The sequence below is a fragment of the Anser cygnoides genome, chromosome 1 (genome assembly GCF_040182565.1).
Source record: "Anser cygnoides isolate HZ-2024a breed goose chromosome 1, Taihu_goose_T2T_genome, whole genome shotgun sequence".
Lineage (NCBI taxonomy): Eukaryota > Metazoa > Chordata > Aves > Anseriformes > Anatidae > Anser > Anser cygnoides.
In genome coordinates, this window is record NC_089873.1 from 46,696,597 (window position 1) to 46,715,576 (window position 18,980).

An 18,980-nucleotide genomic window follows, 5' to 3' on the forward strand; every position below is an offset into this window, starting at 1 on the left:
AAGTTTCCCTCTACTGCTTTGCAGAGATTTTGGTTTTACTCATTTATATAATTTTCATTTTTGTACAGGCCATCTCAAAGGCAAATTTGAAGTATGCAAGAAATGTAGGGTTTTGCTAAATATCAAAATACGATGGGAATGGGTTTGCATTGCCAATCCACATATGTATAGATACAGAATATTTTTACTAACAGCCAGTGACAGAATCATTTTCTACTTCACGCAGGATATCAAACTACTCTTTTCCTTTTTTCCCAGTATAACTTCAAACACTGCAGATTTGGAAGAACCCATAGGAAAGAATGTTTTCACCCTTGCTTGCTTTATTGTTCTCAAAAAGCAGGAAAAAAAAAATTAGAAGGATCACTTCATTTAGTTTTACTCCAGAGCAAAGCGCATTATTTTTTCTATAATATTTTCTATTACTGTATGCAATATTATCTGTTCTGGATGAGGATAGTAAAACCAGCTGTTAATTTCTGTTCTTTCCACTGTAGCTCCAGCTGTTCAGTCCATTCCATTTACTTTCAGATAATGATTCCCTCCCTGCTAGAAGATATTTAAATAATTTAGTACAATTAAAATCATTTTCTTACCAGTAATACTGGGATTGAAGTTAAAATTCTCTTCAAGAGCAAGTCTATTACTTCAACATCTCTTTCTGTCCTATGTTGTGAAGAAAAAACATCAAAACTTTCTGTGACTATTTTGTAAGTAAAGCTAGCAAGAAATATTTTTTTCTGGTAAATTCTATAGGTTGTCTTTCAGAGTTTGTATCATCCAAACTATTAAAACTTTAACAAGGATTTGCTATGGATGGATTTCTTAAAAGTATTAAAGGCCTTGTGAAGCCATTGCAAACACAAAGCGATATGTTTTTTAATTGCTTGCCCAACTCCTAGATATCAGCCTTAGAAACACAGTGTGCAATGAATTTGTGACTCATATTCACATAGAATAATAACATTTGAAATACAAAGTTTGTGGTGGTTATGAGTTCTGGCAGTAAAACTGACAGGAATTCTGTGAATTCTGCCTTTTGTTGCTTACCCGTTGTCCTGTAAGAACTGTATGTGAGGAAAATCAGAGTAAGCATGTTATGTTTCAGCCAGGAGGAGCAGGTAACCCCAGTTTTACTGCTACTGAAATGTGTATCCCTGTTACTTCATTGTCTTTTCTGAATTTGGAACATGAAGGTATGGTTCTTATGTGAGTCATAGAATCACAGAATGGCTTGGGTAGGAAGGGACCTGGAAGATCATCTAACTCCCTTGCCATCATCAGGGATGCCACCCACTAGATCAGGTTGGCCAAGGCCCCATACAACCTGGCCTTGAACACCTCCAGAGATGGGACAGGTTAAGAAGAAGGTGAAGAAGGTTAAAATTAAGGAATTTTGCAGCATCAGGAGCAACATGTATGTGATCATACTTTACAGGTGATTCTTTAGAAATTGTTTGAAAATTTTTTTTAAAAAAAATTAGTGCTAAGAATTAGGAAGATACACCACGTCTTTGCTGCATTGGTGGTATGCTTTCCTGTCTTAACTTTACTTTGGCTTTCCCCTACTCCTGGCCCTGATGGGAGAATTCAGCCAGTTCTATTTTCTCTCTAAACTAGGAAAGACTGACAGTTAAAGATGGTCTGAAGAAGAGCAGAAGTATTTAATTCATTCAAAACAGAAAAAAATGAAAGAAAGAAAAGAAGAACAAAAGAATTCCAGTGCAATTCAATAGTAATAATTTGTTGAAGTTAAAGACTGAAAGTTAAGGGATGTTAAATATTTTTAAGCCATATTTTTCTCCATCAAACTTGGAAAAAACAAAAAAGAAAAAAAATACTTTTATCTAATTATGATCTCTCATTTATTATTAATTAGAATCATAGAATCATAGAATATCCTGAGTTGGAAGGGACCCTTAAGGATCATCAAGTCCAACTCTTGATACCGCACAGGTCTACCCAAAAGTTCAGACCATGTGACTAAGTGCACAGTCCAATCTCTTCTTAAATTCAGACAGGCTCGGTGCAGTGACCACTTCCCTGGGGAGCCTGTTCCAGTGTGCAACCACCCTCTCTGTGAAGAACCCCCTCCTGATGTCAAGCCTAAATTTCCCCTGCCTCAGCTTAACCCCGTTCCCGCGGGTCCTGTCACTGGTGTTAATGGAGAAAAGGTCTCCTGCCTCTCGACACCCCCTTACGAGGAAGTTGTAGACTGTGATGAGGTCTCCCCTCAGCCTCCTCTTCTCCAGGCTGAACAGGCCCAGTGACCTCAGCTGTTCCTCGTACGTCTTCCCCTCCAGGCCTTTTGTTGGCCAACCAATTGTCGGATGCCATCAGGTACTTCATTTCTGACCCAGTTTATGTGAATATTTCTTCATGTTTGGATATACTATTTTGGCTCTATTTCAAATGGGCCAAAGCAGAATGATGTAGAAATTTCAATTTATTCATTGGATATCAATAGCAAATACAAATAGCATGCTTTTTTTTTTTTATTATTTGAAAAGTTTCGTGTGATCTTTATCATTCTTTTATATAGTTAAATGCAGCTCTTAAAAATTCCAAGGATCTATGCAAACTCCATAACAAGTGTGGTTTCTATAAGAAATGTAGCAGGTTTCACTATGGGAACATTCAATAGGAAGAATTTTAAGAACTCTGCAAAGCTAGCAGGTACTTGGATAATATAAAACTAAGCTAAGAAGATAAAAACAGTGAAGAAAATTGCAAATTGTAAGACCAACTAAATTAAACATGTTGAAGTGTATAGATGATTCAAAACACATAGTAGAAGTTGCTATGGTAAATATTGGTTTTTCAGTTGGAAGGTAGGCTTAATGCTATGCAATAAATGAGTTCATTATAACATTTCACCTGAATTTCCTCCGATGGAAAGTAACTTATTGTGTGAATATTAATAAAAAGGGAATAAATTTAGTATTTTTCAGAAGAAAATGCTAAGTGTAAATAACAATAACTAAAAGTAATATATTACAAAATTGTTTTGAGGTTCCATTATAAAAAAGATCTGATTTGGAAATTCAAAAATAGGATCAAGGGTTTTTTGTTTGTTTGTTTTGTTTTTTGATTACTGAAAACTCTAATTCTGTAGTGCTTTAGTGTCACAAATTAGCTGTTTGTGCTTGGAAATTGGGTTGTATTATTACAAAATTACCCACGGTACTTCCTTTTTCTTTCTCAAATGACGTGGATGTTATTGGGGCAACATATTGGACTAGATAGCTGATTTGCTTTGTTACAGGTGTTTCCATACTGCTTTCAAAATTAATAGCAGAGATTTTTAAGATTCCCTGAATTCTGACTGTGTATCAGGTGTGCACACTACCTGCTGGACAACTTCTTTATGGTTAATCAGTATACTCTTACTATGGATAAAATATACATTTCTGGTTTGGAACAAAATACTTTAAATATATATTACATGCAAAAATGTAAGATTTCCAGAGTTAGAGTTGAGCCAAAATGAGAGCGAGTGAGTTGCTTGAATATTTACAAACCTTAGATAAGAACATCTGGATATTTAAATATTTATAAATAAAATTTCTAGCTCTTTGGCTTTTAAATGTTTGGTTTTATGACTTCAGTGTTTTATTAGAGAGCTTTACTAACTAACTGATACTTCAGAAGAAATGAAGCTTATGAAAATGTAGTTTTGTCCATAAATTGCATTTCCTTGTAATTAAAGATAGATGCATATTGGGAGGTTTATCTTCAGGACTACTTAAATTATTTATTAATGGAACTTGTGGCTATCATTAGTATTATTTAAATGATTTGAAAGTACTTACTCTGATCACATATGCAGTTTATATTATGATCCAATTTGAAAACATAGCTTAATTCACCTGTTGACTACAATATTTGCAAGAGTAAAGTACTTTCCCTGCACAGCACAGTTTGGACGTTCTCTTTGGATTGTAGAAGAAACCTTGTGAAATACTAAGTCATGCAAATGATAGCATTCAGGGTCGTCTCACTGGTGAGATAAACTTAATAATAAGCATGAAGATCCCCAATATGGATCATTATTTGAGGGCGGGGGAATTGTTTTACAAGACTACTAAGCTTTCTAGCTTTTAGTGAATGACTGAAATAAATAAAAATAATTTTTTCACCCATACTTAGACCTTGGGCATTTCACTGAACTTCCACAAACATGAAGACTACATGCTGAGACAACACAAATGTAGCCATCTATGAAATATCTGTTGTAGACCATACAGTCATTTCACTACAAAACTTTTAAACATGTGAAACCCAACAACAACAAAAAATATAACAAAAAATAAGTATATGGCAACTGTGTAGTGTTGTTTTTGAATGCTCAGTTAGACACCAACAGCTTACAGAGGCAGTCTCAAAAGGTTACACAGGAAATGGTGGAAATCACCCATCATCTCTCATTAGTATTTAATGAGAGATGTTATTCCAGACAGTTGCCTGGTATTACAAGGGTTATGCAAGCTTGAAGCAGTGCCAAAGTCTATTTGTGCAGGTGGGTGATTAGGGGAAATAAAAAGTTGATAACAGTCATACCAAACTCTTGTGGATGATGCAGAAACAACTAAACAGACCCCCTGTTGCCACTGGAATGCACTTCACTGCTAATTAATTCCAAACACTATCCTGAAATAGCTGCCACATCCAAGACTGGACCAGTTATAGCTTCAAGTGCTTTCAGCAAGACAGTTGCAGATATATATTTACAATCCTACTCAGAACAATGGTTATTCAGGTTTAAGTGTTCAGGAAACAAAACAAATTCAAAAGAGCAAATTCAAACAGCTTAGTCCAGCTGTTCTCTGTATGCATCCAGTTTAGCTACCTACTGACTCCATTATTCAGTATTCCATCTGCTCTTTTGAAAATTCTCCTGTAATGTTCATTCCTTGAAATCCTGAAATACATGGCTGTCTTTATCCATAGTTCCTAGATTTGTGCCATGTTGAATAGTTATCTAGGAGAGATTTACTTTGGGGATTTAATCAAGTTAGAATAATTTTAAAGTTGAATCCTATACTATGGAAAATTGCCTAGTCCCTCAACTGGGGCTACTTTAGAATGTTCATGTCTTTGTTCTCCGTCTGACAAAATAGGAGGTTTTCTATTGTTTTTTCCAGGTTTTCTCCTTGAACTGCAGCACTTCATTTTCTTTATGCAATTGCTGTGAATCTTTGCAATAGATCCAGGAGATTCAGGAGACGTAACACTTTTATATCACTTGCTGTCCAAGAAATCTTATACGTGGTAGCCCTGTATCAAACCAGGGGAATTCCTACTGTCTTGTGATCTACTCTGCTCAGTTTTGGGTCTTTCACTGTTATCTACTACCTACTTATTGGTGTATGCTGCTGCCTTGTAAATTTACTACTGGTGGAACCAGTAGTAAATCCACAATGAATGAGCTGAGCCTAAATAGCACTGGCTCCATAGAAAATTTTCAGATATATTGTTTTAGGACTTACACTGAAATCTGTTGATGGGAATGTTGTAAGGTAATGGAGTGATTCTCCTTGCTGTCCTTTAGAATGAATTAATTGAGTTTTAATGAACCCTCTGCAAGCCTCAGTGAGCTCACCATGCCCAAACTCTCTTTAATCCCACAGAATCAGATTCATAGATTCTTCACGTGGGCCTGGTACTCTCTTACTCAGTTAGAGAAAGCTTAGCAATGGTAGGAAAGATTCCTTGAGGCACAATTTGGAAAAGTTTCTTAGTCTTATCCTCAGCATGATCCTATATTCGTGCTACAGCTTCCATATTTTTGATCATCTATGGAAGGAGAAAATACTGGCGTATCTGTCACTCCAGTGTATTTATAACTGACAAGTGTTCTTCCATACCACTTTATGAAGATTTAAAGGACTAGATGATAACTGCCATTTAGGTGAGATCCCATTATTGAAGTTAAAAAAAATAAGTTCTTATGTCCATAATGAGACCTATGTCAACTTGTTCATTTCTCAGCCAGTCAGTGAAATTAGCCTTTCTGGTGGCCATTACCTCTGTGAGGAGACTTATGTAAATTCATCTACTGGTGACTGATCTTCCACAAATAGTACCATTTCCTGATATCTTCTTTTATAATCTTCCAAGATTTCTGTTGAGGCTATGACTGATTTCTGTCTGAGACAGATGATTTGTCTGATGACTTAATGTTCCTTTCAGAGCTTTATGCCTCTTTATAATACATTTGATGTTAAGAGGACATATAACATATACAGACAAAGGCATTCCAACAGTTTCCCACTGTATTTTTTCTAAAGACAGGTCCAAAATCATAGATATTACTGGATTAGATGAGTGCTTTTCTAACAGTTTTCTAATAGGCCATCAAATTGCATCTGCTAGAACTGATCAAGCTTAGATCTGTCCTGACACCACACTAAAAAGCATTTTGATCCCATACAACATCAAGCCATTTGGATCTTTATTCACATTTTTGCATTTTCGCAATGCTGGGATCCAAAAGAGATGTGGGGTTTTGGCCCACTTTCACATTTAGAACATTGCATGAAATCATCTGCACTGGTGCACCCCTGGCCTGCTCACTGGCAGGACAGAACAAGAAGCTGAAAAGTCTTTGGCTTAGTGTAAGCACTGCTCTGCAACAATTAAAACAACAGCATGTTATCAACATTATTCTCATCCTAAATCCAAAACGCATCTCTGAGGAGGAAAATTAACTCTATCCTAGCTGAAACCAGGACAGCAACTCTGAAATTTAGTTTCTGATTTGCTCAAAATTTTGAGAAAAAAAAAATGCTATTTCTTTGGAAAGCAATTTAGTTACCAGCATATTAACACAGAAATTTAACTTTAGACCCTAAATTTCTGTTCCAAAAATTAGTCTTATTAGATAGACATATATAATACATTACATCACTACATAATGTACTTTTCATTTCATTCAGAAATACTTTTTGTACTGAAAGGTTGCATTACAAATGAATCACTGAGTATTTGTAATGTCAGCGGTAGTAGACCAATGTTTCTTCCTGTAAAAAGACTGATTGATTGTTACATAATATCTGTTGTGTTAGACACGATTATAGAGTATATTCATAGTTTAAAATATTTTTATGAACAAGATTAAACTGGGTAATAGATAAAACTACACACACAAAAAGAACAAAAAGCATCATTGTTTGCAATTGTATAGTATATGACAATGTGGTGAAAAATAGATTTTGTGAGGTGTTTGTCTTGCTGCTTCCTTCCTCCCTTAGCATCCTCATAAACAGGTGCTGTAAAAAATGAACATATCCCATACTAAATGACTTACAAACTTTTAATTTGTTAAATTTCAAAGAACCAATTATGTAAATTTGTTCTTGTTCAATGCTATTCAATTTCTTTTTAGCATTTTCTTGTAAGAATAGATAAATAACTGTTGGTGAAATATGGAATAACAGGAATGGACCAATAAAAGGCTGATCTGGACTTAGTGGAGTTGATTCGATATTCATGTTTTAGTATAACTAAAATCAATCCACCTGTCTATTAATCAAAGAAAAAAATATCTGTAATTGAAATAATGCTAGTGTGGCTTGAGTATAAGAAGATTTTTTTAAATAACAGTAAGAACAATATGACCTTTAACTTCCAAGCAATGTTGTAATTTTTATCTACAGTCTTTTGATGTGTAAGGAAAAGGCTAGTAAGTATAGACAGATTGTTTCTCTTTTGCATGAAGGACTACATTATTGTGACCATTACTGTTTACTTCCTCTGTAAATACTTCAAAAATTGGGAGAAATAGCAAACAGAATTTTGAGATGTATTAAGATTTGAGGTATGGAATCCTGTCTAATCCTGTAAGAAATTTAAGAATAACTTTTTAGTTATTTAGTAGTTTATTTAGTTATTTAGTTATTTAGTATATTCTTTAGTTATAAATGTACTTTTTAGTACATCCATCAGATGTTTAATGGTAAATGTGATCATGACAGTACGGTAATGCTTTCTGTCCTTTAAAACCTCATATGCTGAACCAATCAATATACAAACAAACCAACCAAATTAGTAAGATTTGCCAGAATGTAAAACAGCATAGCTATTTTTGCAGTCCACATTATATGAGTCCAGTTAATCCAAAACCTGAGTTTATCTAACCTCTTTAGAAATTATTTTGTTTATTATGAAAAAAAAATTAGAAAAAATAACATGATATAATTTCTTTATTTTTTTTCTTTGCCTTCAGTAACCATTTTTCAACATCAGACTGACTCCAGTAACATAATCCCTGTGACAGTCTGTCGTGTATGATGGAGGCAGGAAGGAATATTGTTAGAGCATACTGCACTTCAGTAATTTTAACTGCCAGATGATCCCTGGAGCCTGTTGTTATCTGACTTGTACAGAAACATCTCTTAGCTTATTGTAACTTGAGCCTGAAACTAGAAGAGAATGACAGCCATAAATACTTCCCTTTTGGCCCTGCACATAGCACCTGTCAGAAACTCGGTACTGTAGCTAATCTTTCATAGGGAAATTTAGTAGGTAAGATCTTTTTGAGATAATAGGATGCAATAAAACTTCCAGTGATATTATTATGGTTACCTGAAGGAAGGAAAAAAAATAGTTTTGTTACTAGCAGAAGAGAAAGGAAAATGAACACATGATTATTATAGCATGTAATTACAGAAGAGAATATATTTCAATTTATTCTTAATGAAACAGCGAGTACTGTATATATAACCAGAGAAGTCCTCCAAATTGTTTGCAGTAGCTAATTTGATGGTGATATTCTATCTCTGATGGAGCAGACCCAGGTAGTAAATCATTATTGGTTGCCTAATGGGAAGATCCTACTGTGAAAATAAACAGCTGTCCACAATAAAGAAATTGTTTACAAGAAACCATTACATGTCAGATGCTTTATTCCCTTGAGAAAAGACTGAAGGCATGAAATATTGAGCAGTTGGATTTTTTTCTGGGATGTTTATTTCAAAGAGAAATATTGTTTTTATTTATTTATTTATTTATTTTTGTAAAGCTTTATTTTTAGATTCTAAAAGCCAGATGCTTTGTTGTATTACCACTTCATTTTCCTTGGAAGGAAAGACTGTAACTACTATTTTTTGAGATTTCTGCATATTGTGTATGTTCCTGAATTGGTTATAGTTTATGTATACACTGTAGCTCAAAAAGTTTTTTCTCATCTCTGTCTAGGGGGCATACAATAGCTCTGCCTCCCTGCATGAGTATCTTCCAATAAATCTTCATTCCAAGAATTTCTCTTCCGGTTAGTTCCACACTTCTCAGTTAGGACTGTATTTAGGGGCAAAACCTAGTAGTGACCTGTCATTGAACAGGGTCAACAAGAAGCTCCAGATCCCCATGGAAAAAAAAAAAACAAAACAACAACGTATTTATACAACTTGACCTCTGTTACCTCTGCAGCACATTTAAAAAGTGAGTAAACAAAGCTGAGGTGAGTCAAGGGCTTAAAACAGAATGAAAAGGCAGGCAGAAAACTGTGTTCCTTACCACCAGCATCAATCTGTCATTCTAACTGTCTGGCCTTTGAGAGAGGCATCCTCAAGATACTTCCCCATCTGCAAGACTTCCTGATTTCACTTTAAAGGCTTTCATGTGCTAAATAGCTAAAGGGCAGCTGTGCTTAAGCACAACTACACAGGCTTTACAGTGGAAGAACAGTAACAGAAACCCATGGACTGCTAAAGTACCAGGGAGGTTTTGTTCCTTATAGGTTTAGATGTTTGATCGAGACAATCCTTCTGTTTGTTTTTCACACAAGTATGTAAATAAGTAACTACACTAAGTACACTTCAATAGACTCACATAGAACGTTTATCCCTCTAGAAGTTATTTCTTAGCTTCTTAGATGGCTCTTGTATTACTGTGTGTCTTGGCAGCAGTATAATCTCTTGTTTGGGATCTCCATACACAGTGCAGGGTTTTCTCAAAGAAAGTTTCTGATTCCCCAGTTGGGGGGTTTAATTTATAATTATATTTTATGAGTCTTTTTTCCATAGAGTGTAACAGGATAGTATTTCATATTCTGGAGCACAAAAGGATGAGACTTTCAGCTCAATTTAAATGCTCCTAACATTCCTATTTAACTTTCATCCTCACTATGGGATTTCCAAACAGTATGGAAAGGCCTTGGTGGGGTGTTTTCCTGTCAAGTCCTTACCAAAAATTCTCTAGTACATGGCGCTGGAGCTGGCTTTGTTTATTTGTCTATTTGGAATTTGAGTTTTTTCTTTGGAGTGGATTTGCCCACAAAGTGAAAGGATAGACTGGTAATCCACCTCAATTACAAATAAATAGGCTTTCATCTGTGAACCCTGCAGGCTCGCAGACATGAGGTTTGAATGTAATCATCATCTTATTGCGGAGCTGCAGGCAATATAGCACATTAAGGAACTTGGCCCACATGCCTTTGTGACCCAGAAAAAAAGGTACTCTATAAATTTTCAGACTCATAAAGACCACCATGACCGTGCCCAGGCAATGGAGTTTTTCTGGAACCTGAACTAAACCATTTCTTTAATAATACAGTTCTAACGGCGTGAAGTAACGTGGAGCTTTTGGCCTTCTGCTGAGTTCTTCTGGTGCTTGGTTACCATCACAGCTGGGAAGTTATGCCTTACTTCTCAGTCCTCTCTATCATCTGACCTGTTTTTCACTAATTTTACTTTACATTGTTCCAACTGCATTAAGAACGTTTAAAGTTAAAAATGATATTCTAAGTCCCTTTAATGGTTCTTTACTGTGCCATAAAGTGATAACAGTATCACAAAACATTTCTGAACAGCTGTTTCCCAAGTACCTGGACATATGTGGACATTTCTATGCCAGCTGTAGGTTATCTAGATGAGATACTGCTAGAAAGGTGGCTACTGTAGTGCAAAGCTCTATGAAGGATGAAGATTTCTTGTGAGAAGCTGAATATGTTTCTGTGTAACTAATTGTCAATGATCAGTTATGTTGCTCATGGTGTTCAGGAAAATTGTGAATGACAGCTGCTAGCATGCTCTACGTCAAGTATGTGTTTCAATAACTTGTTGATTCGGGTCTTATGTGTTAGGATTTGCCAGTATGACAGATGAGTTACATTAAAAAGCCCCCTTTTAAGTCACTGCTGTTATAGTGATAACAGTTGGATTCGCAATTACTAATTCAAGGTAACAAATGTAAAATATTTGTGGGGTTTTTTTTTGGTGCTTGATTTTACTTAAGTATTAAGAGAGTGTTATATCCTGACTTAACATAGAATGATCATAGAATGGCTTGGGTTGGAAGGGACCTTAAAGACCATCCAGTTCCAACCCCCCTGCCATGGGCAGGGATGCCACCTGCTAGACCAGGTTGCCCAAAGCCCCATCCAGCCTGGCCTTGAACATTTCCAGAGATGGGGCATCCACAACTTCTCTGGGCAACATGTTCTAGTGCCTCACCATCCTCTGAGTGAAAAATTTCCTCCAAAATGTATGCTTTAAATGTATGTATCCTCCTAAATGTATCCATTAAATGTACGTATCCTCCTAAATGTATGCTTATCTTCTCAGAAAGAGCAGTCAGGCATTGGAACAGGTTGCCGAGGGAGGTGGTGGCATCACCATCCCTGGGGGTGTTTAAGGAAAGGTTGGATGTGGTGCTTAGGGACATGTTTTAATGGGTGATGTTGGTAATAAGGGGATGGTTGGACCAGATGATCTTGGAAATTATTTCTAACCTTAATGATTCTATGATTTAAAAAAAAGCATAGATATACAATCTATTCCTCACCAAACACATTTAAATTTCAATAGTTTTTTTGAAGTTGAAATAGTGTTCCAATTAACGCTTTGTTTTCAAAATAATTTTTGATTTTAAAATGTATAAAGTATTTGTAAGTTCACATGAATGCTATTTTTATTCACAGATAATGCACCTCAGGTAGCAATTACCGCACCAGGATCTGGTAACCATAGAAACAGCTCTACAGGCCCAACACCTGACTGCTCTCCTCCGTCACCAGACACTGCACTTAAGAACATAGTAAAAGTTATACGTCCTCAGGTAGGTGATCACCAAAAGCATCCTCTTCTTAGTTGTACTTTTCATGTGAAAAGCAGGATCTGCTGCATGTATTCTAAGAAAATGTTGTTGCTAAACACATATATAGATCAAAGACAGATAAACAGAATCTAAAATATTTTCTGTGCTTAGGAAGCAGTCTTGATAACAGGAGGACATAGAATATTTTATGAATGAGCCCAACAAGGCACAAAGATATCAGTACATTTTTATTGCAGCATTAATAATGAATGAAATCTTTATGCAACTTTTTTTGTATTTTTATATACTATTGGATTTCTTCCACATTTTTTTTTTTTTTCTGCATTAGTGGTGCATTACCTTTGCAGGTTTTCTTCCCTTTTTATTTATCTCTATTTACATAGTCCCCTAATATTTTATACCTTCACGAGGTTCCATACATTCTTTTATAGGATATGAAAATTGAGAAACAGTACTAGCTATATACATATTCATGTATTGGTAAACAACATGCTTTAGCACATTGAAATCTAGGTGCCCTCTTGTAGTTCTTCAAGGAGTACAACAATTTATGAACAGGTCAGTGGGACACACTTGCATTTGAAGCAGAAGGGTAGAAATATTTCTTATAGCTCTTGGTCCCTAGCGAGATCATGCTGTAAAAAAATTCTTCCTAGTGCACTATGATAGCAATTTCTTTCATGCTAAAGGAAAAAAGAAGCTATTTGTCTTAATTTGGAAGTTTTAACATATTTCTTGATGTCCTTGGCCTCATCTCCGAGATGTCTTTAAAATGGATAAAACTTAGAACTTGATTCAGCAGTGTAGCAGTAACCAGGCTAGAAGAGGCTATTTTAGAATCACAAGATTGTATAATAATATAGGTCAGAAGAGACCTCAGGGTTACCTAGCACCCTAATTAAATAGGTCTGCCAAAGTAAGCTGTCACAACTAGATACTGAATTGACTAATTGTGAAACTTCATTGGCGTGAATCTTTAACCAGAATAACTTCTATTCTTCTCCTACCCATTACTGGGTTCAAATGCAACCATCTGTTCTTCATTGCTGATCTGATCTCTGCCACTAAGCCACTGATGCGAGTGGATCCAGGCTTTGCATCATCAGTATGGTGCTGGCATGTTGCTGGCACTTGTGTTATCTGAGAAGTAAGCTGATGGATGCATGGTATTTTGGTAAGAATTATATAAGGCAGATTGTTTGGGTGCTGCATAAGTGAAAACGTTACTGTGATGGAAGTGGGCCTTCTTTTCAGTATTCGTTGGAGCATGCAATTCAGAAGGTCTTAGAAAATTAAAGTTAATTGCTAGGTGCACCTGCCATTCCTCTCTGAGGAGCTGTTAACATCCTATGGCTGAAACTGTCGATGCACAATAATTCTAGCCACTGACTGGTGCAGAGCATCCCTCTGTGACATTGCAGTAGTTCGGGTTCCCCATCCTGGTTTAAATCTAGATTGCGGGGGGTCTAAAATAACGGCTTCTTCTTTTCTCTGTTTATAGTTCTTTCTAGTTTTGCTTGTTCCTGTAGTCTGTCTGTACCTCCCACCATACATCAGTATAGTACTAAAATGCCTCCTTTCCTCTAAACAATTTTTTTTGTAGTAGGCGGCAAGCAAACAGAAAGGTATTGGAATATTGTTGGAACAATCTGTTGTGTGATAGCTTATTGAAAATAGCATTTAAAAAGCTGTTTTCATCATGATATTGCCAACAGATGGACCCAGAACACTGAATGGTGATGTTCTCCTGCTAGTTAACTCTGAATGGATTCAGCAGATTCTGGGGAGCTATTTTCAAATTTAAATCATACCATTTACTGACTCCCAGTATTCTCATCATTCTGCAGAACAAAAGCTAGCTGTGCAGTATAGCTGATCAGAACTCCACCACATCCGATAATCTCTGTCTTGTGTGGGCCTATTACCTGTGCTGACAACAGTAGAAAGGCACATGTAGGCAGGTACTTAATGTACATTGTAAATCTATACGCTAATATATAGAGAAGCTGAATGCACTACAGCATTCACATCCCATTATGTTTCTCATTTCTCTGTGTGTTTTATGGACATGCTTTCAGTATTCCTTTTCTTTTTCTTTTACTTTCTTTTTTTTTTTTAACCTATTTACTTAATCTCCTCCCCCAAAATATCAACCCAAGAATTTAGACAAAGAAGTTGTAGATTTGCAATGTGATGTTTGCAAACCATTAGTGTTAATTCTGCCAGAGTATTTAATTCCTTTATTCCATGCCTTTTGCATTAATTTACACTGCAAGCTCTTTGAAGGTTAATACAATGGGTTTCTATTCTTGACTGACCTCTCACCACTCACGTAAAATTAATGGACAGCGACACATAATGCATACAAAATAATTTTCTGTTGTCTGCCAGGGCCTCTTTGCACATTTTTAGCAAAATAAACAGACTTTAAATAGTTGCATAGCAAGGAGCACATACATTTCCAAACCAGCTTTCACTCTTTTTCCCTTCTCATACATCTTGTGCATCCAGCACAGGAAAAGGCCGGTGAGTTGTCCAATGAAAGGTAGAACTGGGAACTAGCAGCAACTAGCTTTGCATTGGGCAGGCTTTGGTAGCTTCGATGAAACTGCCAGTGGAATCTGGTGCTTCAACATATATTGTCATTTTCACTTATAGCATCACATTATTTTCCTGGAGGGTTGTGCATATAATATTACCCCCAGTAACAAGGAACACCATGTTAACTACTCTCTGTGATATGTATAAGCAGCAGCAGAAGAGACCAAAGATTCCTGCCTCCCAGAAGGCTGGTGAGGACAGGTGGTGGCAGAGAGTAGAAAAGAGAAACCTGGCAAGCTGGGCTTGGAGGCACCTAAGACTGTGTGCCAGGTCACATGGTGGCAGTGTATATACATGCTTCAGCACATGAGAGATTCTGAATATATTCCTATATATGTGAAGTTCAGCACAGCACAGTGGCTTCTCTGCTCTCCTCTTCTAGAAATTCACAGACCAAACACAGCTGGGCTGGGGGCCCTGACAGCTACATCTGCTACGTGGGGTCCCTGAAAAAGGAGGGAGGCTGTGATGCTGCACTGCCAGCCCATGGGGTGAAAGTACCATGTCTAGGAAGTATAAGACAGGAACAATCTTGTACATAAAAAGTGAATCCTGAGAGGTCTGGATCATGGAAAGTTAAGGGATTCCTCAGACTACACAGAAAATTTGATTTTTCCTTCCAGTTTTCCCTTAACCTGGCCTTCAATTCACCCCTTATATTAAAAACATATCCTCACAAAACCTGGCTGGAAATTTCTCTTTTCTTCCCATCTTTCACTACATTTTTGGCAATTAATCCTTTCTTCATTTAGTTATGATGAATTTTGAGCTGAGAAGCCTGCAATTTTTTGTGACCCTACCACTTGTCCCTTATGAGATCCCACTGCTCTCTAAAATCTATCCAAAACTCTCTTTGGGTATGTCTCAACTATTCAGTTCAGTGTGCTATTACTGAAACTGTAGCCCAGTTTCACTGAACTGGTGTTTCTCCCTGGCACAGTGCAGCACCCTGGAGAGAGATTAACTCAGATCTCAGAAGCAGCATTAAGTTCACTGCCACAGTGCCACCCACCTCTACTGCTCCAGTCCTAAAGCTAGCTCATGTAACAGTAATTCGGGATCTGTGCTATGTTGTCTGTGCACCTCAGCTATGGCCTCTACCTGTGATCTAGCATTTTGCAAACATGTTTTTTGTTTTCAGATTTTCACAGGGTCTGTAAGCGTCTGCCACATAGTGCATAGGTCAAAAAAACTCTGAAAGAGGTTTTGCTGAAAATTTATATGCATGCAGATAAGTATATGCAGCTAAGAAACAAACAGAATTTAGTGTAGTGTTTTGAATCACTTGATACCTTTTTCCAGATTGTCCAGATAAATCTTAGTAAGTTTTTAACTCATGAATTGCTGTTTAATGAAGACTTAGATAAAGTAATACAGTTGCAAATTAAAGGCCCATGCCTCTGTGAGGTATACTAACAGGACGTGGGAGAAAAAATAATAGATGTGGTAGGAGACCAAGCAGGTTAATGCACTAAATAGAGTCCTCTGAAATTTTAGGCTCTCTTCTGATTTTTAATGTAGATACATTAGCACATATAGTAAAATATAACATCTTATCAGAACTGGAATTTTAGAAAGTGATAGTAAAACTGAGTATTCTAACATAATTCCTATAGTTTTCTGTCTGGATGAAGCCTGAACAAAGCTGGGTTGCATATGAAGCTTCATATATTTTTAGTATTAATCATAGAAAAGAATAAGACTGTCCTTATTTTTACTTATTTATATCTATTATTTATTTATATCTATTACTTATTTCAGCTCCATTTGAACAAATAAGCTATATACATAGAGCACCTTTTTTCCTAAGAGACTGTTTCTTTTGCCGGTGCTGTTCACTTGGGAGTCATTGGCTAGTTGTCGTAAAATTTAATTCTAACTTTTCACCTTTTAAATCCTAAATTTATTAAATGTGATCCAGCATTTGCATATTCTCTTGTCTTTATAAGGTACGCTTCAAATGGTTAACTGTAGGTGCAGCTTTTGATGATGTGTGGATTTCACATTTTTGTGTTGAAATGTGGATTATATAGAAGTGACCTGTATTTTATCCATCATAAATTACTGCTGTCCCCATTTTATGTGAGGCAAGCTTCCTAAGAGTGTTGTTTCAGTAATGTAAGGAGGACTTCTGATGGAATGACAAAGGAACAGAGATTTTCTTCATCTCATTCTTGCCTTTTTAATTCAAAGATCTGCAACTATCTAAGTAAATTTTTTTTTGGGGGGGGGAGGGGGTTGTATGTGCTGTCTTTACATATATATATATTTTCTATTCAGCTTTTTAAACCTCTTAAAAAACCTCTTTAAACAAAGTTACAATTCCATCTATGGTTCAATGTGTCCCTCTGGCTAAGATGTCTAAGAGTATAATAGAAGATAATAGTTTAAATGTTAGAGAACAGAATAAATTGCCTCATTTCTGAAAGCAGTCATAGAAACCTTCAGGACATCTGTAGTCTCTGATAGGCCTATCCCACCTGTTTGAGCTATAAGGTGTGCCTTGTCTACAGTACAACAATTTTGTGCATGTATAAGTAAGCCCGGTATACTTATTTACGTGTAGTACATCTAGGCATACGGAAAGATAGGGACTGTGATGTTCCACCCCCAGTGGCCTGGGCATGAATAGACAGATCATTCACAGGACGTACTCCAGAGCCTCTCCAGTTGACCTAAAAATTGGCAGTCACTTATATTTAAGGAAATTATGTCTCATCCTTTTTGCAGTTAGCTGCAGGAAGTCCTTTGAACTACTACTACTAATAATAAATTATACATGTATATAATTTCAGCCAGCTCTTTAAAACCACTGTTCCAGAAAATCACTTTTCCCTATGGTGAAATAATCTTGTTTCCTCTCCCATGACCCTGGCGAACTGCAGTACCCCTAGCTCTTCCCAAACCATCTACTGGCCACTATTGCAGCGTTTCAGGTTCTGCTACCAATGTTCTACTTTGCCCCATTTATTCTGTACTTCTGACACCTTCCTATGTCACCTATCCATTTGTCTGACCATCTGAGCATGTAGCTGCTCTGAATACATGCACATACACGTGGCAGCTCTAATGGCTTTTGCTGATGGAAATCTCAAGGCACAATTTAATTTTTTTAGTGGAATTTGATAAGTGTGTGCAACAAAGATTGGACAGATCAAGAATAGAGTATGTTATTCATTACGAAGATAATATTAACAAAGTGGGAATATTTCATTATTATATTTGAAAAAGAGTGTTTGAATGTTCATTACCTTGTAGAACCTTTTAACTTTCTGCTTTGTGACCCTCGTCACAGTTAGCTTGCAAGATTAGACAATATCAGTGAAATGCCCACTGAAGGCTATTGCATCCGTGCACAAATGAATGAGAACCCTATTATGCATTTACTAAACGTGTTTTGCAACACAAAAAGTTTGCTTTGCTAGATTTGATCACAAAAAGAGAGTTGGACAACACTGTTACACAGTAAGTTCTCAACACTCACCTTCTGAATGAGATCACAGGACAGATGGGGGACCTTCTTTTCTCCTACGAGCTGCTTTCTGTGCTCAGCCTAAGCTACCATGCACTCAGCCAGCCAGGGAATAAGCATGAATATCTCCTTGGAGAAGTACTGCTCATGACACGGTATGTTCCCAGTTCAGTTGCACACTCCATGTTTTCGTGTTTTGCTGCTGGAATTCATACAACCATATGCACTGTCCATGCTTAGCAGAAAAGGGAAAGATGACTAAAATATTTTATTGAGAGTTAGGATTTTGTGGGGGATAAACCCCATATGTCAAAGCTAAAAACCACCCCTGTGTACATGATATTATGAAGTTTGGACTATCTTTGAAAGGTGCTGAGCATTCCCTAAACCCACTAAAATCTGAATGTATTCTATTGTCCACAGATGGACAGATTCATACTTCATCTCTGTCTGGTCTGGAAATTTTTCCTGCAATATATAGTGTTTTCAAGGTTATATAGATCCATTAAGGCTGCAGGCACTTAAAGGTAGTTGACAGCAGTCAATAAGGTTAAGTCTAGGTATGTAGATTTTTCAGAAAATTATCTCTAAATATGCTTTTTTTTATAAACCTTTAAAGTGTCTATGCAAATCCACTGCAAATAATTTGATATCTTCTCATTCTAATGATATTGAAATGAATAAACAAAGAAGCAAATAGATAAATAAAGCTCCTAAGCAGTCCTAAAAAAGAAAACAAAGATGGAAAAGATTTACTGTCAATGCCATTAAGATGTGATTAGTAATTCATATATGCATGACTGAAAATAGGACAGACATGATAAAATTCTGTTATTTCAGAATACTGAGT

General features: G+C 36.4%; 1 protein-coding gene across 7 annotated transcripts in view; it reads left to right on the forward strand.

Moving 5' to 3' along the window:
* Nucleotides 1-18,980, forward strand: part of ANKS1B (ankyrin repeat and sterile alpha motif domain containing 1B) — a 441,289-nt gene that overhangs the window by 146,054 nt on the left and 276,255 nt on the right. For all 7 annotated transcript variants that reach the window (XM_048061064.2, XM_066994511.1, XM_048061063.2 and 4 more), the window contains one exon: nucleotides 11,921-12,057. In XM_048061064.2, the coding sequence (XP_047917021.1) occupies nucleotides 11,921-12,057 (137 nt within the window). The remainder of the gene's footprint in view (nucleotides 1-11,920; nucleotides 12,058-18,980) is intronic.